At 42.9% G+C, this 21,176-nt stretch overlaps 1 protein-coding gene across 1 annotated transcript in view; it reads right to left on the reverse strand.

The window, feature by feature from the left end:
* Positions 1-21,176, reverse strand: part of SLC9A9 (solute carrier family 9 member A9) — a 528,656-nt gene that overhangs the window by 111,863 nt on the left and 395,617 nt on the right. Inside the window, exon 13 of the mRNA XM_045851938.1 lies at positions 768-819. Coding sequence (XP_045707894.1) covers positions 768-819 — 52 coding nt within the window. The remainder of the gene's footprint in view (positions 1-767; positions 820-21,176) is intronic.

A 21,176-nucleotide genomic window follows, 5' to 3' on the forward strand; every position in this document is an offset into this window, starting at 1 on the left:
CTCCTTCAAATTCAGATATGATCATGCACAATTCTTAAGCGACATTACTCACTATGCTATTTGATCATGTCTGTCTACTAGCAATTTCAGCAAAAGGTGCAACTTTTCCACACAACTGTTCAAGTACTGAGTTAAAAATGACTAATGAAAAACCGCAGTGACATGCTCTACTCTGATATCAGGTTCAAGTCCAGAGCTTAGAGAAAATACTTCCCTTCCTGGAGGGAACAACAGATTGTTCTGAAAGATTTTCCTTAAGGATTTTCAGCTTTCTGTAGATAACTATTGCTTAGCTAAGTCAGCTGCTGTGCTTTTGCAAATTTTCAATATTTCTGTGTACCCGGACCTGGTAAATGACAAGTCATATCTCAGAAACAGGTCCATTTGTTGGATGCCCAACATGCATCAGACATGCATTGAGAAAATTTCACTGTGATTAGTTAGCCAGCAAGTTACTCAGCAGGGATTTAACCCTAGGCTACCTGATTTCAAGAGTCCTGTTCTTGCTCCCACAATGCAGTTTCCAGGCCTCCTGCTGCCACACAGAGGGCATAAGTGTGTGTGAGGTGTAAGCACTCCAAAGGTTATGCAGAGATTAGTGAATCCTTAAATCCCAAAGGATTCCATAGTTCTCTGATTAGTTTTATCTGCAGAGGTAGTTCCCTTTAGAATAAGCCTCTTGGCCACATGCTGGACTAGCATGGAACATTCCATGGAACAGAACATCTTGTATCTCTATATTCTATGTATTGGCTTCTTTGACTTGCCTGGTGTGAGGAGGGCTCTTCCTTTGGATCTTCATCCAGGTCCAAACCAACTCTGTTAAGGAAAACAGAAAACTGGTGACGGTCTTGCTGTAGTTGAGACAAGACAGTCTTGTGGGTCAGATCACCTGAACCTAACACAATACAAAGCAGAGGGAAGGTATGGAAAAAAGACATCCTACCTCTCCCAGAATCAAAAGAACTTCAATTAGATCTATGGCAAAATGAGAAGTGCACACAGCTGGGCCTGCACGCAGTGGGGAGCTGGGGCCCAACAGCCGTTCTGTTGTCTTTCCCAGAGAGAGCAGGGCCTGATGGCCTGGAATAGGAGCCTCAGGAAAACACTCTGCAGCCCCCACAGCAGGGCTCCTGGAGGGAAGGCTGCCTGCTGCACTCACCAACTCAACTGCTCTGGGCATGTGGGGGTCCAGGCTGGACCGGCTCCCCACAAGACAGAGAAAAACCGGGTCCTTTCTGCAGGAGCTCACAGAGGCTGCCGGTGGGGAGGGTCCAGGTCTGTGGGAACTGACGCTTATACAACTTGTTTTGGAGGGGGGCTGCTTATAAAAACGGCTTTAGAAAATAAATCACCAAAACTCACCTACTTTTAAAATCTGGGAAATGTAAAACATATTTCAAAATTCAGGAAATACATATAATATTCTAATTAGTTAACTGCCTGATGTACCTCCAAAATAAGTTTTAGTTAAAATAAATTTGTGAGTTTTTCTGCATGCTTTGATCCTCTCTTTATATGATAATGATTTTGTATTAGAGCAGGAAGCAAAGGTAGGCTTCCATCTAGCAAGATTGATCAAAATTATTGATAGCTGGGAGGCACTACAGCACGCTGGTTTACATGCAGACACACCTGCGTGCAGTACGGCCACAGGTAAGTGCTTGCAAAGACAAGATTTCTGATCAACTTCATTTCACACAACTCTGCGTGACACTTCTCAGTGTATGTGCTACACCACTGAATATCTTCCCGAGTCTGTGTTTTGATGGGGTGTCATGAGAACGGAATCCTCCACTTTGAATTTTGCACATCTTGTGATGGAATTCTCCAGACTAGCTTCTGGCTCAGTGAATTTCAAACCTTGTTTTTCCTCCACCACCTGCAGATTTCTGAAGCCAGGTGCTATGGGATATGCTCATCTGTGGTTCAACCAGAGGCACTGTTCCTGCAAGCCGGTTCTGCACCAGGATGGCCAGCAGTCACTTGCCCCTGTACAGAAGGGACTCTGGGCCACACGGGCTAATCCCACTAAAAGCAAACTAAATGTATTTCCAACTCTGTTTCCCCTTAGTTGTGTCCCCCATCTGCCCACAACCACTCCAGGGTCATGTGACCAGGGGAGAAGTCTGTTGGAGGGGAAGCTGTAGTGGACACGAACAGCACTTGACCCCAACTATAGCTAAAATATATTCTTTTTACAGAACTTACAAAAACACAAGATCATGGGAACACAATGTGGGGCTATTCCCATGCTCTTGGAAGGGCAAGAGCAAGTCAAGGGCCCTGGAACTTAAACTTCCTTTGCTCCAGAGGGAGTCCTGCCTATGGTGAGCTGGGGTGGGGGCAGGTTGGGGACGGCCCTGGGGGTGGGCTGCTCAGGACTGCAGCTGGCGCAGCCTGCACCAGAGCCTTTCCTGTGAGCACCACAATGTCCCCAGCTGTAGAGTCTTTCCTTCAACCAGGCCCTATAAACACAGGCCACCCTGCAGTTCTGTCCTCTAGGTGGGGGAAGGGGAGGCAGGGTTAGAAGCCAGCAGGCAGGCAGGAGCCTGTGGAAGGAAAGCTGCAACCAGGGAGAGGCAGCCAGTGAAAATACCCAATTCTTCAAAAATGAGTATCCTCCAGGCGTGAATACCCCTTCTCTAACCCAGAGGGGGAAATGAATAGCTCTTTATTTTACTCTGAACTTTTGGCCTTCAGGTAACTGGGAAGGGCCTCTGGAGGTTGACTGGCCTTGATTCTCTTGGAGCAGACAGAACTATTTGATCTATGTCATTGAAGTTGGAGGGAGAGAAGGAAGGACAGGGGTGAGGGAAGAAAGGATAAGGGCAGAAAAAGAAAAAGAAGAAGGGGAGGGAGGGGCAATACAAGGATAGGGAAGGGGAGGAGGGCAGAGTAGTGAAGAGAGAGGAATGGGGGAGGACAAGGAGGTGAAGGGAGGAAAGAAGGATAGAGGATATGAGAAAGGGGAAGGATACAAGGAAGGGATAGGGAAAAGAGAGTGGAGGGGGGAATTAAAGCCCAGCCTCCCAAGATAGGTCCAGGCAGTGACCTTGGGGTAAGGGTGGACCCCGATGAACAGTGGGGACTGAGCTGGAGGTCCCTCTGCCCCCTTTCTCATGCAGCTGGCCCACCTGAGTCCCTCTGGTGGGTCTGATCTCTCTGGCTGATGCTGGAAGCCCCCTGGAGCCCCTAGAGCTGGAGAAGCCTAGATCCCCACCCCTCAGAGTTGCCTGGCACCCATGTGGGCTGTGACTGAACAAGGGTCCTGAAGTTCCTATTGCTGCCTCTGTCATAGGGGTGTCTGACTCGTGGCCCATGGGCCACATGCAGCACAGGATGGCTATGAATGCGGCCCAACACAAAATAGTAAATTAACTTAAAACCTTGTGTTTGCTCATCAGTTTTCGTGAGTGTTCGTGTATTTAATATGTGGCCCAAGGCAACTCCTCTTCTTCCAGTGTGGCTCAGGGACACTGGAAGTTTGGACAGCCCTGGTCTACCTGGGCACAGAGCCTTTACCTAATTCTCTGTGTAGAAAACTGGAGAGGATAGAAACCAAATTTCACAAGACACCCAACATTTAAAGTTTGAGGCAGTATGTACTAAGTTTTTCCACTAAAATTTAAGTTTTCCTCTTCAGCAGCAATCAAAGCAGACCTTTCAAGTTTCAATTATTCCAACAGGCAGATGGAGCTGAGGAATGACAGCAGGGGATTACGTCTTTCAGTTTTATGTGGGACTTGGTGAAGAGCATCTCTGAGTGATGAGCAAGGAGCAAGAACAGGCCACTTTTCTCCTTCCATTTCACGGAAGCTCAGTGGCTCTCCTGGGGCCAGGCCTGCAGCCCTTCCTGGCCTGGAGCAGACAAACATCTCAAGTGGCTGAGGGACAAGAAACCCTGAGGAGGTGATTTTCCCCTAGGGAAGCTGGGTGAACGAAAAGACACCACCTGTGCCCTCACAGGGCATAGAGTTTGGCAGGTTTAATTAAGTGCTGGCGGGGAAAGGCACAATGGAACGGTGCCTCCTTTCATTTGTGGTCTTTGCTCCTTTGGATAAAAGTTGTGCTAAAGTGTATTCCCTTGCTCCTGGCCCCTTAAACAGTGTGTGATTGGGATACTCCAATCTTCAATGGAGTGTGAGTATGGCGCTGGTATAAGGCTAACACTTGCTGTGTTATAATGACTTCTGAGAGATATATGAACTTCTTTATGCCCACATTAAATGGTCCCTGCCTACTAATATTTTCTTTTTAAAATTCTTGTATCTGCTGGTTAGGCTGCCTTGATCTTCTGCCTGTGACAATGCATTAACATATTGTCCCTATGTTTCCTTCCCTTTTGATGTACTATAGAACTGATGATCTGATAGTCAAGTCTAATGCATTTACACATTCAAACGCATACAACAAAAAATACAATCTGAACATTGTAGGAGGGCTTACAACAAAACACAGTTGTTCTCTGCCCCACCCCTGCATCCCTTCAGACCAACTCTCCATGGACTCTGAGGACAATTTTCTGCCTTTTCTCCAATGTGATATATGAACTGATATCACATGCCTGGCACATTCTCACAGCATCCCCAGGGCTAAACAAACATGCGAGTTGTATCTGTGTTTCTTATTCTCCTGTTCAAGAAAACAAGTCACAACGTGAAAGTGATATTCTTTTCAGGTTAACCTTGAATCCATTCACTTTTATGCATTAGGATCATTTATGAACTATGGGTTCTTGAGGGATTATGAGAAGGAAGACATGATGTCACCCCCAGCTAGTGATGTCATGTATGTATACAGCAGCTCCCCAGGTGAGATCACAGGTATAGCAGATGAAGTTTGATTTCTTTAGGTGATGTCCAAGGCCCTCTAGCACCTTCCAGCAGTTTTAAGCTACCCTTTCTGCTTAAAGATCTGGTCTGATCTGGACACAGTGCTTCAGGGAAGGTAATTGGACCTGTCCTTGTTTCTGAGCCTCAGAACTGGATATGGTCTGAGTTCGGGCACTGCTGGGCTCTCCCAGTTCCTCTCCCATCAACCGAACCCCCTCCCACCAAACTCTAGCTGATGGTTTGTATATCTGAGGTGCCCACATCCTTTTCTGCACTCCCCACTACTGCCCTTCTCCTTCTGGTCACCACTGTGGACCACCCATCTTGCTGCCATACCTTAACTCAGAACCCCATCACTTCAGTTTTCACTGACTGGGGCTACCGGTAGCTGCATACCTTCAGCCCTGTTCTCTGCTCCCACACCAAACTCCTTCTGTGTGGCACCTGTGATTGTCAGTCTGGGCTATGATAGCCCCGCTCCACCCTGTGTTCACGTTTCCAGTTTCACTCAGTTGTGAAGGGCAAGCCAGTGCTCTGCTTGATACCCTGGTCCTAGCTGGAATCCTAGAACTTAGGCCCACTGGATAGTTGCTGAAGGGTAGTGACATCCAGCTGTTAAGAGGCTCTCACTGGTGTGTGACCTGCATCACTCGCTGTGTCTCTGTTTCCTTGTTAGTACAATGGGGATAATAACAGAGCCTACCTTTCATGCCTGTGGTGAGGGTTAAATTAGAAAATCCTTATAAAGTGGTTAGTATAGGACCTTGCACCTAGTAAGCTCTCAACAAATGTTAGCAGCTATTGTCAATGTTATTATTTTTATTCATATCACATTTTTTTAAAACTAGTGGGGCCAGGGCTGAGCCCTGCCACACTCGCTGCTCACTAATTTCAGAGATGAACCCTCCTAATGCCCAGTTCTGCACTGGGCAGCTCTTGAATATATAGTCACACCTATAGTTTAGCCACAGGGAGTGGCCAGTGCCCAGCAGGGATCTCTAGTTTCACAGGAAAACATCATTTTTATATGAGACCAAGCTTCCCAGATAGAAATTTATTTACAGTTTACAGGTGGTTTAGGGAGGTGAGCGGGGAACAAAGAAGGAAAGGAAGGTGTCCGTAGAGTGAGGGGAAGGGAGGGAGAGGGTGGGCCTGAGGAGAAAAAGCAACAAAGAGAAGGGACACCTTCTCTTTGGGAGGTGAGAAAGGAGGAAACACTGCATTACTGCTTGGACTAGGTGCAGGTGCTGGGTGAGCGGCTCCAAGGACCCCGAGGGTGCTGAGGGTGCATGTCCTTGAGAGCGGGGTCACCAGGGGGTTAGGGATGAACAGCCCACAACAAAGAAATTCCTCCAATGGAAAGAAATGAAGAATCAGGAAAGGATTAAAAAGCAACTAAAAAGCCTGGTTAAAATTTGATATGATGTTTTGCATTCCTGATGTATCTTTTAATTTTAAGCAAGTTGAGTACTGCCTCTGTGGTGTTCCAATGGAAATGAGAGTGAGCATTGTGCATTCCCAGTGCCCTCCAAAATCTCACTTGTTTCCTCATTTTCAAGGAGCATCAGGTCCATTTTTAAAACAAAACACATCTCTGTGCACCACAATGCACCTCCCTTCATACCATGCCTCCAGTCTTCTGTGAGTTTTATTGGACATATTAAAAATCTCAGGATGCTTCCATTTCCAACCATGCCAAAAAAGCATGTTCCAAAGTTAGATATTTGTTTAGAGGGGAAGATATGTAAGTGATGAACAAAAGACTCACTTTTCCCACTAAAGCAAACAAAATCCATTCTGATCCTATCACTTAGCACCTCTTGAAAGGCAGTGAAATATTCCTAGAGGTGTCTCATCGTGTGAATTCCAATAGTATTAGGTGAAATTGTGGTTCTCTTGAGCCCCTGCTAACAGACACTGGGTGGTAGGGAGGAGAAATCGTTTCCTCTGAGAACTGTATTTAATGACTAAGTGTGAAAAAATGACATTTTAAATCAGGGAAGAGTGAGTGAGTGTAGAGCACATAAACACAGCAGGGCAATGGAGGAGTCTGAAAGATTCACGGGGCTTTGAGAACTATTGTGTAGCCATGAGAACGTCACACAGTGTTAAAATCTGTACTTCACCCCACCCCACCCCATATTATTTGAATAAACATTAGTATAGCTATGTGTGACCTAAATTAATCTAACACAAAAAATCATTCAAATATTTTAAATTTGTTTTGCAGAAATGAGAAAATGAACTAAAGTAAGTGGGAAATCTCACCTTAATTTATATTGTTATCTCATCATGGGGTAGTGGTTATGAGTTGGGACCATGCAGCCAGGCTGGGTGGGTTTCAATCTCACTTCTATCATTTACTACATATCTAACTTAATCTCTTTAAATCTCAGGTTTTTCAACTATAAATGGAAATAGCATGTATGTACATTATGGGTTATTATCAGGATAAAATGAGTTAGTAATGTATATTGTATTATATGTATATATATATTCCCATGTACTATAAGTATATATAAAATATTGGCTGCCACTTAGGAAACACTCATGAAATGTGGGCTTGTTGTTCTTGGTGTTATTATTAGAGAGAAATTAGTGTATTCTAAATTGAATGGTAAATACAATGTAGGTTAAAGCCAAGAGTAGATTTCCTATAAATGATAGATATTAGAATATAAAGGTCAATGACAAGATCTAATGGGGAAGACAGACAATGGAAACAAAAACTATAGTATGGTGAGATAAGCATTGTACATACACCAACAAAGAACCCAGCCACATTGGGCTGTGGAGAGGTTGGGTACAATTCACAGAGGAACTGGGCATTGAAAAGTGAGTATAGTGTATATGCCGGACATTAAGCTTTTGATAGCTGAGGCATCCATCTTAAAAGACATTTATCTTGAATAAACATATTACCTGCTATAGCTATACTATACTATACGGCCTCTAGCAAACAGGTAGATAAGGAATTATGCTGCCCTCATTCATAAAGTTCCCTCTTTGAGAAAGCCCTGGGTAACCCAGATAACTGACAACTTGAATCATTTGGCTAAATCACATTAAGCTTTAAACTAGCCAGTGAAGAGTGAACCCATGGAAACGTGGGCATTTCACCTGTGGACCCTACTAAAGGCAGAGGCCCAGGTCCTCGCTTTTGCTGTCTCTTGTTCTCTCTCATTCTTTCTCTTTCTTGGGTTCACGTTCATTCTCTGTCACTTTTATGTGTGGCTGAAGCATGCTGAGTATCCTTTAGAACATGTGAGTAATCCTTAAAGTTCTCTGTTGGTTTTTGCTAGAGTGCCTTCTGCAACTATAAAAACCACAAGGCTCATCCAACCACGGCACTGACCCCAGTGGGGGAGATGGCTGTGGGCTCACTAGGAGTGACTCAGCTGGGTGAGTGCCTCATGCATTCCTAGCCCACAGCCTTACTTTCAATGGGCTGAGAGATGTAATAGTGAGAACAAGTTTAATAGATAGTGAAAAGGAGGTGGTGGAGGGCACTGCAGGCTGCACAGCATGAGCAAAGGTAGAGAAGTTTAAAAGAACAAAGTAGGTTCAGGACAAGGTAAATAGGTCTGAGTGGCTAGACTGCAAGGATTATGCATGTTGAAGTGGGTGGAGTTGCTTTGGGTGAGATCAGAAAATAATTTGAGGCCAAATGATGAAGGACCTCGAATGTTATGCTTAGTAAAATTTTGGTTGTTTGTTTTCCTCTGGACAGTAGGAGGTGAAATGATTAGATTTTTGTTCCAGAAAAATCACTGGGGGCATACATTTTGCTAGTAAGAACTAGTAAGAAACCGGAGGCATGGAGCTCATGTAGGAGGTGCCCACTGTGAGTCCCTTAGAGTAGTGGTGGTGGAGAAGAGAGAGATCTGGAAGATGTGTGTGTGGAGGGTGGTGGTGGTAATGCATGGTGGGCTGACTGTGGAGTGAAGGAGAGGAAAGTACTGAGATGTTCTGAGTTTCTACTCAGGACAGCTGAGTGGTTTATCCCTGCCATTAACCATCTGATGGGAGGAAGAAAGGTCTGTGTGAGAATTTTCCTGTTAGAGGGACTGAAGGCCAGCAGGGTCTGAGCACTTCCATTGTGAGCAAAGCAAGGTCACAGCTCTTTACATGCTCATATGCTCAAGAAAAGAACCTCCCCTCACCCTCCTTTCAGAGTTTTGGTCATTTGCTTGTCTAAAGTGAAGGTTGGGACCAAACAGTAAAGTCCAAGGAATAATGGAGGGACAATGGGTGTTTCAAGGCCAAGATCAGTGGACTGGAAATATTCATAGAAGCTGGAGAAAAGTGTGTCATGCTCAGTATTTGAGGAGTTTGGACACCTTATTTAAGAAGGGCTACAAAGAGGCTAGTAGAAAAGATGCTTAGCAAAGTAATTTGCCATTATCTTTGAGGGAGCTGGACGTTTTCTGGGTGGCAGTAGATGGAGATAAATTTCAGTCTGGATTAACATGCACTGCAAGGGACAGTGCCACATGAGAGTTATTCAACCGCAGTCAGTGTGGGCTCAGTATCAGAAACAGCTACAGGGCCCAGTTCATGGATGCTTTCAAGCAAAGGATGATAGATCATATCAGAGGCATTGTGATAACAAGTCCCTCGTGGTAGCAGTGAGGTAGATGCATTTACATTTTTATTAGAAGTCTGGAGTTTTAGAGCATAAAGGTTAATGTGTACTCAAAGGCAGCTCTGATTTTGAATTTAGGGAGTGACGTCAACATATCTGCCAATGAGGTAAAGGGAGAAAGGGAGGCTGTACCATTTGGATGCATAAAGCATGAGATACGACTGCAAACTCCCATAGAAGAGTAAGATACAGTCTGGGGATGCTGCTGAGGGAAGAGCTGCCCTTCCGGGTCTCCCCTGTGGATCTGTTGTTCTCCTAGGTGCTCTACTAGGTCACACCTTCTCAGCCCTGGGCATGTCAGAATACCAAATTGAAAATGGCTGGATCTGTGGGTTCATGTGACATTCTGTTGGTGTCCTGGGGCTGCCCACATGGCATTTGTTTTTCTCTCAGAGATTACAGATGTGGATTAGGTTCCATGGATCACTGCCAAGGCTGATCAAACTTTCTTTAACTCTTTGCTGACAGTTACTGAAAATACTAAGTAACAGCTAACAAGAAGCATATAGCATAGTAACTAGGAGTTAGACATCCTGACTAGCTGGTCCCACAATTTACCTGTGTGACCATAAGCAAGAAGCTATGTCTCAGTTTCCTTTCTCATGAAACAAAAGGTGAATAGTGACTATTTCATCGGGTTGTTGTGAGCATGTAAGGGGCTCAGCACGGGACCTCACCTAGAAAGTGGTCAGAAGCAGTAGCTACTATTCTCATGTGGGGGTTGTTCGTGTCTTGTCTTTGCTACTTAGGCCTCTGAATAAAGATTTAACTGTGAACATCTCTAGCATAAGATTATGTTTTACCCTTTCTCACCTGATCTTAAAGTCTGCTTTCCTGGTGATTCTGGCTCCACTGGAGGCTTACCTACCGTGTAAAGACTGAGAAGTAGGTGTGCTCCAGATGTGATGATGAGGAGCCATGGGGGCAAGCATGTACAATGTCTGACAACTTAGAAGTACATTTGGAAACATGTAACTACACTGAAACATTATGTTCTCTTAAGAATAAACACCAATAAACAAGTACATGTCACAGACACAAGTGAAGATATACATCCTGTTCTTTAGGTCTGGCAAAACTTACTCTGAGTTTAGAGTGCTTAGTTCCACCAAGATGTAAACTAATGTCAGGCGACAGGAGTTGATTAGAAGCTGGACTGAGACTGAATATGCAGACTAAATTCTTCGGCCTGAACTGCAAGCACACTGACACCCTTGGGTGGGAAGACAGCTGGAACAGCTTATCGAGGCATCTGGCCTTTCTTCCCTAATCCTGTGCTCGGGATGCTCTGCCCGGGCAGTTAAGGAGCTATCAGAGGCAAGTGCACATCCCCAGAAAAACTATCCTTTTAACTGGATTAGCTTGTTTAAATTCTAGTGTGTTACTAGGTGGGGTGTCATTCAATGTCAAACCGAAGATATTATATGAAAAGAAAGAGAGGCATTTTATTGCTGAACACAAAGTGGTTGTAGGAGTCTGCTTTATATGTTGGTGTAAAACCAAAAGTGGTTGAGAATAAATCCCAAACTGTCAGGGGTCTCAGCAAGAAGTGATAAACCCAGAAGCTGGAAACTAGTGTGGTTACAGTCACGAGTTGTTTAGTGACAGGGATACATTCTGAGGAATACATTGTTAGGCAATTTCATTCTTGTGCAGACATCGTAGGGCACACTTACACACACCTAGCTGGTATAGCCTGTTACACATCTAGGCTACATGGTACAGCTTATTGTTCCTAGACTACAAACTTGTATAGCATGATATTGTACTGACCACTGTAGGCAACTGTAACACAAACAGTAAGTATTTGTGTACCCAAGCATATCTAAACATAGAAAAATGTCAGTAAAAACATGGTACAAAAGATTTAGAAACAATGCTATACCATGTAGAGCACTTATCATAAATGGAGCTTGCAGGACCAGAAGTTGCTCTGGGTGTCAGTAAGGGATTGGTGAGTGAATGTGAGGACCCAGGACATTATACCAGTGTCCCACAAGCCCTCCCCCTGCTTCCTTATGACAGGTCAGAAAGAGAACATAGGAGTTGTTAAAGCTGCTCCATGAACAGGGATGTGGGCTGGACTAACTGGAAATATTGAGGAGAAACTGGCTGGATAAGGCACAGATCACCATAATAATGACTCGGGAGGAAGCAAAAGGTGGTGCGAACATCAGTAGGAATAAAAAGTCAAGATGGAGACATCAGTAACATGAGGATTGTCATAATAATGTGGTTTTGACTGTTGCATGTTAGAGCAGTGGTCACATTAAGAAACTTTGTGGTATTCATAAAAAAAGTTGTTTAACACAGAGAGGATATAGAACTGAGGACTTAGTATTTTGACTTTGGAAATTTGTTTTGGTCCAGTGACCCTATTTGGCATTGAACTGATGGAAGAAATAAATCTTACCTATGCTTTACATCATTACAAGCCCAAAACAGAACCAAAGGACAGGGACAGGCTGGCTGCATACTCCCACAGAAGGCCTTTCCTAAAGTGGCAGTGGCTGGTGTGCACTGTGGGTCTGAAGTTGCCATCTCAGAGCAAGTCTCCACATTGCTCTTCGATGTACTCAGGCTTCAGTGGGAAGGAACCTCGATGGAAATGTGTTCTCTTGTTGCAAGGAGTATATCTTCCCCATGAGAATCCATGTGCAGAAATCAAAGGTGGACTTTGACAATGAAGGGGATAATATGACATATATATTTTTGGGACCATAAACTTCCTCTATGCAATGATCCAGGAGAAAAGTTACATAATCAGCCTAATGCTAAGAAGAACAATGAAGCCTTGCAAAATGGAGTGGATGTTTACCTATAGCACAACTTATGTGAAAGGTACAAGTCCGATGGTTGATTCTAAGCTCTCATTTCCCAGTTGGCTTTACCTATTAGTAGGGCAGGTAGTCTAGAAGATGTTTTGAGAAGCCTATCTCCCCAAATCAGGACCTTTTCTAACTTCTGATGTTTGAACTTCCTTAGCATGGGATCGAGCTCTTTATTTCCCTTTGCAGATTAAAACATAAAGGGAAGGACTTGAGAGAGCTAATATTATATTTGGGTTTGTAGTCACACAAGGTACAAGTGACTGGATCAGACTCCTTCCTGAGAACGGAAAGGTGAGAACAAAAGGGCACCAAAGTATTGAGAGAAGTATTAGAAGACAGGAAGGAGGGGGTGAAAAGGCAGCTGGAGACAGGATTTAACTGTCGCTGCTACCCACACTGCGGGTGTGCGGAGTGCTGGCATGCGTACTGGGTAATGTTTATGTATCACCTGAAGCAGGCAGAGGCTGTGAACAGGGCCCAAACTGAAGGATCACTGTGAATTTATTGTAATTAAGAATAAAAAGAAAGACTTATAACTCATTTCTTTAAGTTAGCCAGCCTTTAAAAAACACTTGCAACTGGATTCTGTAATAATTTGGCATAGTAAATCTGCTGCTTTTGGTTATCCATCACCAGTTGGTACAGAACCATTAACAAGGTGGACCTAAAACATGAAAAAAATAGCTAAAGAAGATTATTTCACCAACACTAATAAAGCACTAATATTGAAGTTAAAATAGCTTTGGGATAAATAGTGGTTTTAAAACCATTATTTAAGCCTATAATTGAAAGTAGATTATAATCCATAATCACTACAAACTAACAAGAAAAATCATATTCTCCTTTGGGGTGATTAACACTTTATAAGACCAATGAAGTGTTATTAATAATTAATAACCAGATTTGTGATATACATATATTTACTTTTTTAATAAAAGTATTCCTTCCTACTCACAGAAGAAAGTTATTAGAAATATCAGTTCTAATTATCTTCACCTTCACTAACAATGAGTAACTACCTTAATTTTACAGGCGAGGGGGCAGGAAGACATAATGGGTAAGCTAGGAAGCTGCTACTGCATGACTCATCAAAAGAGAAGAAAATAATTTTAATTTCTTGCTGAGAGGGATTAAAGTAAATCACTAGAAAAATACCAGTAATGTTTTTCTTGGGCCAAACCAGCTGCTACTAACGATGGGGCTGAGGTATATGCTTATATGTAGGACTATGTAAAAATGAAGTTAAATGCTTAAACTTTAAAAAGTAAAAGATCTACAGCCATACCACCCTGTGAATGCATCCCATCTCCTCTGATTTCAGAAGCTGAGCCAGGTTGGACTGGATTAGTTATTGCGTGGGAGACTGTCTGGGGATAATAAATGCTGCAGGCTTAAAAATATAAAATAAATTAAAACAGTTTTTAAAAAGTAAAAGAATTCATGGTTAATGCTGGAATGACATCAAAAATTGCACTTGACTTCAGACTCAAAGGGTTAAACTCTGGGGTGTGAGGGAGAATGAAAGAAAATGCCCTTGAAGAAGCTGTCTTAGAGCACACATGGGAAAGGGGAAGGGAAAAGGGTGGGGTAAAGTTTGCTGTAACACAGCTTTTCAACTCATCACAAAGACTATGGAAAGTGCACAGTGTGAGAAGAGAATTGCCATCAGTTCTGCAGAAAATTAAATAATGAGAGTTAAGTGAGTGCTCATGGCAAATGCAATGTTCAGGCTTTTTTACTCTCATGATGACAGTTTAAACAGCTCTTGTACATGAGCTGATAGTTCTCCTGACATCACACTATGAAAGTTCTACAAGGAAATATCAACTAGGACAGGTAGACTCATTCATTCATTCATTCATTCATTCATTCACAAAATCCTGGTTGAGGATATACTGTGACCATTATGACATGACTAATATTGTGGTAGATGTGAAAGGTTGTAAAGCTGGATACAGCCTCAAAGTGCTTACACTCAATTCCATTAAACAAGAGATGCCACCCATTCCTTTATGTACTTCTAAGAAAAAAAAGTGCTGCTAACTGTACTCCTGACAGCACTAATGTTAAGACACATCTTTAGTTCAGAAATATTAAGATGTGAAAAAAATGTGCAGTTGGACTCAATGACACACCCACGTAAAATAAGCAAAACCCAGTACTCACTAACAATGCCAGACCACTGAGTGCACTAGCCTCCTGACATTTCATGGATGAGTAGCACACCATTGTCTGCCTGGTCCTTGGGGGAAATGTCCAAAGAGATATTTTAAAATGTTTTAACAAAATGTTCTTTTTATGCTTACATATTAAATGGTAATTTCTTGATTCTATTGCCCATAACCCACGAGTCGTCTTGTCTCCTGGTCATGCAAGTTCTGAGCATTTGCCTGATCCTGAAAGTAAGCGCCTGCTTAAATTTTGCATCCTAGGGGCCTTGTTTGCCTCTCCCTTGTCCTAACCCTGGGTGAAACAACCTCACAATTGTTTTTGCTGCCCCACCCTGGATCTTTTGAACTGTGTGGCCTTTTCCATTTGTTTCTCTATGTCTGCCCGCCTTGTGCTCCACACTACCCTGGGATCCTGGATGCTCACCAAAGTGGACTGGGTGTGGATGGCATCAGCTATGTTCTCTTGTCCTCTGAGTTGGTTTTGGCCTGAGGGAAGCACTGGCAGGATACTGGAAGGAGGGAGGGAAATGAGACAGGGTATTCATTCCTCAGGCTCCCTCCCTGCCATGCCTGTGTATGTCTCTCTCCCAAAAACCTCAGCCCCTAATTGGCAGCCTTCTTTAAACAGCTACTGTCTTTGGGGTCTGGTCATTACGCCCTCTCCTTGACCTTCTGGGTATGGGGCAGTGACTGTTCCCCACTAATCTTAGCCCTCGGGTACTGCACTATCCCTTGTTGGTTTTCTTAAACCAGCTCATATTTTGGCAAATATTCCACATATTAACATACTAATCACCCAGTGATCTTATAAGAATGAAGAATCTGATTTAGTAGGCATTCTTACCAGTTTGGGCTGCCATGACAAAATACCATAGGCTGGGTGGCTTAAACAACAGACATTTATTTCTTTCCAGTTCTGGAGGCTGGGAAGTCCAAGATCAAAGTGCTGGCTGATTTGATGACGAGTAAAGCTCTCTTCCTTGCTTGCAGATGGCCACCTTTTTGCTATTTACTCACATGACCTCTTCTTTGTACATGTGGAGAGAGAGCACCAGCTCTCTTCTTCTTATCAGGACGCTAATGGTAGAGTCAGAGCTCCACCCTTACAACCTCATTTAACTTTAATTACTTCCTATTAGGCCTTGTCACTAAATCTAGTCATATTGGGGGTGAGGGCTTCCATGTATGAATTTGGGGGTGACCCAATTCAGTCCATAGCAGTAGGTGCGGGTGGGGCCTGAGAGTCTGCATTTCCTGTAAGCTCTCAGGTGATAGGGTTGTTGCAGGCCTTTGGAGCACATTCTGGTATCAGGGAACTAAAGTCAAAGGTCTCAAGTCTTGTTCAGGACAGTGTGAAGGTGTTCAGTGATGAGTAAGATGACACATGGCTAACAGTGTTAATGAGTCTTGTTCATAAGTGATGCTGATGAAGAAGGTATCAGCAATGCATCACTTTTATATGTAAGATTCCATCAAAGGAAGCACAGAGACTCATAGAGATTCCCAGGATGGCAGCTAATTCTCCAGTAAATGACACCAGGTGAAACTGCTTTGTGCAGAGTGTCTTTCAGATATTTGGACCTTTTCTAAACCGTGTAAAATTCTGCAGATGGAATGCTTCACGCCTCCAGATCTGAAAGTCTATTACCAAAGACCACCATTCTCTGGAAAATTATTAATAATGCTCATTTTAAGCTAAAGCAAAGAGACAAAAACATCAGTACCATACAAAAAAATAATAATTCTAGTACACAGAGGGGAAAGCAAACTCTGTCTGCATTTCCAAATTGGTACTTCGACTAACTTTACAGAGACAGGAGCAGCTTAAAAAAGTTGAAGAATCAGGCCATTTTGCTATCATTTGATTTGGACTGCTAATGAGCATCACCAGCTAGGAGAAATGAGGACTGATTTACTGAAGAGCTGTATTTAAAAAAAAAAGGAAGAAAAAAGAACATCTACCCAGATATATTTTGACAATTTCTTTTTTAAGGATTTTCTTTCTTTCTTCTTTTTTTACAGATTTTATTTATTTATTTTTAGAAAGCAAAAGGGGGTAAGAAAGAAGGAGAGAAACATTAATGTGTGGTTGTCTCTCATGCACTCCCTACTGGGGATCTTGCTGCAACCCAGACACATGCCCTAGACTGGGAATTGAACCTGCAACCCACTGGTTCACAGGCCAGCAGCGAATCCACAGAGCCACACCAGTCAGAGCTATTTTGACAATTTCTTACAAGTCAGGCTACTTAATTCTGGGCTCAGGAATACCAGTTTTCCCTAGTGATAGGTCAGTGGCTCTTGGTACTACTTTGGATGTTGTGCCTTTATTTTCCTTGAGCATGAACTGGGCTCATTTGGATGTGAGATCAGGCCACTGTTACCACTAATGATAACTCAGAGTAAAACTTTGAAGGTTTCAATTGTAAATAGTGTGATGTTCTATTCATTTTGATTGAAAAGTGGCAGGCACAAAAAAATAGTTATCTGAACGTCCACGGCTTGAACTTGGGAGAATCCTTTTTTGCATTCTCAGATACAAGTTCATGGCCAGCGGACCAAGTTGAGGTCTCCAGACTGAGCATCCCTGGAAAGCTAGAATACTGGCTTAGCCTCTCAGTCCTTTGTTGCACAGTCTCCAACAGAGCACAAAAAGCCTTTAATTGAAATCAGCTGCCAGTATTCAAAGTTCCCATTTCATTCACAGTTTCAGCCTTCTCACCAAGGACTAAGTTAACATGGCACAAATCAGTGGTAGAGGATTGAACAAGTATATTTTGCCTGAAGCTATTCTTCTACATGAAAAAGAAAATCAAGCTGGCCTAAGCCTAGGCACAGGCTGGAGGACAGTACTTCCCAGGATGCTCTCTGTCTGAGTATTGTACTTGAGGATGCTTTTTTTTTTAACCCAAGCAAATATTATCATGGACATACTGCTTTTATTAGAAGCTAGGCAGGAAGATGGACTTGGATGGAATCCAGAAAGTTTGTTAACCAATTTGTTTGAAAGATTTTTCTGAATGTGAAGAGATCCTGATGTGCGATTGTGTTCACTCCCTGGATCTAGACTTCTCAGGGATATGTTGCTGCTGTCCCGTGTGGCAGGGGTGGGGAGAGGAGGGCAAAAATAACACAAATTGAGCTGAAGTGCTAAAGTCGAATTTAAGTCATTGAACTATAACTGTGAGGTTGTGTTTAATTACTTTAGAGACAGGTCTCTTGAGGAACTCATTTGTTTTTGCCTTTGAGTTAAATAATGAGGTCCGACTGAGGAAATGCCAACCTTGCTTGTTTCTCTCTGCACCCCACTCTCCTTTCCCAATCTCCCAGGAGAGGAGTGGGGACTTGTCTCTCACTCCACAGAGTGGCCCAGACATTTCTAGGATCAGCCTGTATTAAGCACATACTTTTTTTTGCTTGTTTGTCCCCTTGATATGCCAACCACAGCCCTGAACTGGTAACACAGGAGTCTGGGGTAAGCAGGGCGTATTCAGGTTTAGGATGGGTACAGTGCCTCATACAGTGCCTTGCCCATCATAGACACCTCCAACTCCATATACTCAAAATTGAACTTCTTGTCTTTCTTCTCATTCTCCCTTCTCTGTTTTCTGTCTTATGAATCGTATCACTTTCACTTAGTTACCCAGTCTCAAGCTCTTACTCATGTTTGACTCCACCCACTTTCTTTGTCTACTTCCATGCCAAGATCATTCCACTTCCAGAACAGTTTCTCAGTCCTGCTCTTCCTTCTGATCCTGCTGCTTCTGTATTTAGGCCGTGGTCACGTTGCTACAGAATTAGTCCCCCCCTTACTGCATTCGTTGCTGCCAGAATAGTTTTCTTCTGCACTTTGCTATTTTTTCTAATTTCTTAAGTTGAATAGGTAAACTTTGTTTATTTTTAGTATTTCTTTACTTTTGTTTTAATATTCCTAATACATTGAAAGCATTTAAAGCTATACATTTTTCCTTTGAATATGGCTTTATCTGTGTCCTATACTCTTTGTTATGAAATGTTTCCTTTTACTCTCTAGGTAATATCACATTTTAGCTAGGACTTGCCTATTATACAAAAGGTAATTTAAAACAGTGTTTCCAAATATATAAGTAATTACCTTTTCAGTAACTATTTGTTGTTGATTTATAATATCATTGATTATAATTAGAGAAGTGGGCCTGTAATATTACTTTTTCTTTTCCCTTTCACACAAATGGATACTTTGGCTAAATTGTGTTTTAGGATCATCATTTGTCTCTTTATTAATAATCCTTCTTTTTATAGATGTTATTTCAGTGTTCTCTAAATTTTAGTATTTTCGATTATGAATCAGTAACCTGTTCTATCAGAAGGTCTATAAGATTTTCTCCCCATCTTTGAAATGTAGCAATTATGCTAGAGTATGTCCCAGGTTTTTTTATTTTGTCATGGTTGTTGCCCCCTCTTAATTCATCTTCTCTAGAACTGGGGTGGGGGCAGATTTTAATCTGGAGGACCAATTATTTCTTCAATTTACAGAATATTGTCTTCTATTATTTACTTGTTACTTTCCATGCACTTGTTACTTCATATCCCCGGGTATTCCCCACAAACTAGGCAGGTCCTCTGGATTTGTCTTCTAAGCTTCTTTTCTTGTTCCCCATGGTGTCTACTTTGGGAGCTAGTTGTCTGTGTCTTGAGATATTTCTTTAACTTGATCTTGCAGAACATGAACTCTATTTTCAGCAAGTGAGCATTTATTTTTCTCTATTTGTCTACTGAATTTTTAAAATTCAGAAATATCATTCTCAGTTTTTCTAATTTTCTGTGCTCTAATTTTATCTTTGCTCTAATTACTTTTATTAATGTCTTCTTTCTCTCTTTGATTAGTTCTACTTTAAATGAAGCTGCCAGCTCTACATGCTCAGCCTAGTTTCTCCCTCTGGTAAGATTTCTCTTAAGTGGGTTGTAATTTTTTATTGCCTACTTATTTGTGTGCTCTCTCAGTACTTGTATGGTCCCTGCTGGGTATTCTATCAATGATGGCAGAGCAAGGTCAGGAGGCACGGAAGTGTCTGTTGTTGTGGGTTGGTGGCCAGCCAGCAAGCAAGCAAGCTGTTACCTTCTGCCAAGATGCCCATTGAATCTCCTCCCAACAGAGCAGACTGAGTCCAGCCCAGCCCATCAGGTAAGCCTCATGTAGGCCCAAGAGAGTGAGTACGATTTGGTGACCTCTTAGAATTCTACACTTGTGAGCAGGACAGATATAGTGCTCTTCTAAGTGGACAGATGCCTGCCACAAGATCCAAGGCCTTCACTTTGAGGTCCCTCCTCTGCTGTTGGCTGCCAGGTCTTTCTGACTGCCCTAGAGCCAGAGTCCCCACATGCTCTCTCCTTGATGCGTCCTCTGAACTCTTCCTCAAATCTCTCTTTTGTTGACTCCAGAGAAAGGACTGAAAAGGACAGGAAGAAGGGCCGTGCTTACTCTCTGGCAGCCACCATCTCAGATTCCAGCTATTAGGATTACCATGCAGAGAGTGCAAGCATAATAATCTTAATATCTTCAGGGACTCCCCAGCCCCTCTATCACAATGGGTCAAACCCAAAGCCCTTTAAGCTGAGCTTTCCTCCAGCTGGACACATTGGACCAGGCCCCATACCATATATTTCCAGTCATACTAGACTCCTCAGTTTCTCAAAATCCATGCCATGAAGTCCCCCTTCTGTGTTGTAGTACACATGCCCTTTGTCTGAAAGTTCCATTACTATCCTAGTCTCTGACTATTTACACCCTTCTTATTTTCTAATTCAGATACCACCTTTTATGGGAAGCCTCATCTGGAATATATTTCCCTCCTCACTGCCCTCCACCCTCACCCCTGAAGATCCTATTCATTTCTCAGAGGTGGCTTTTAACATAATCCGCCTTTTCTTAGATCATCTGTGTGTTTCTTTCTCCCTCTCCAACTCCAAATCCTAAATAACATGAGGTCATGTTCTGGGTCTGTTTCATTTTATCTTTTCCTGCAGTGTCTAGCATGAAATGGGTGCCCAAGTGTTGAACTGACAATGGGAAGCAGTTAAATAGGACATTTACAGACCAATCCTGAGGTTTTCTTACTATGGATGGGAGATGGAGCCACAAAGATCTGCTGGAGTCTTACGGAGGAACTATGCCCTCAGTATCAGTTTACACACTTTCACCTTCAGAAAAGGTCTTAGAATCCCACAGGAAGTACTTCCAATTACCCCCCCCCCAAACACACACACAGACGGGTTATTGTACAGAGAATGACAGGATGTGGAGTGACAGGGACTGTGGCCACCATAGCCTCTGAATTTCCTGCAGAGCCTCCTCCTCAGTTGTGGGGGAGCATGAGAGTTAATCAAGTGGAATATGGCAGCCAACTCAATACCATCCCATGGGTTTGTGCTTTTTAGAAGACCTGTTGTACATGAACCATGAAAAAGATGAGTTCTGAGGGTGAAATGCCTCTGGTACTTCAGGAAGTTTGAAAAGAGGCATCATGTTAATAAACAGGAAGACTGGATAATCAAGTAAGTGGCAGTCCTATGGAATGCGCAAGAAGATTTGGGAGGTGCCTTTTCAAAGGCCACTCACTGTAATGAAGCAAGACGCACTCCACTCAAGCTTGATTGAAGACTCACCTCAGAGGGAGTAGCTGGACTCGTACAGGGAGCAGAGCTGCTGTGCAAA

The sequence above is a fragment of the Phyllostomus hastatus genome, unplaced genomic scaffold (genome assembly GCF_019186645.2).
Source record: "Phyllostomus hastatus isolate PE091 unplaced genomic scaffold, TTU_PhHast_1.1 phas_contig_86, whole genome shotgun sequence".
Taxonomy (NCBI): domain Eukaryota; kingdom Metazoa; phylum Chordata; class Mammalia; order Chiroptera; family Phyllostomidae; genus Phyllostomus; species Phyllostomus hastatus.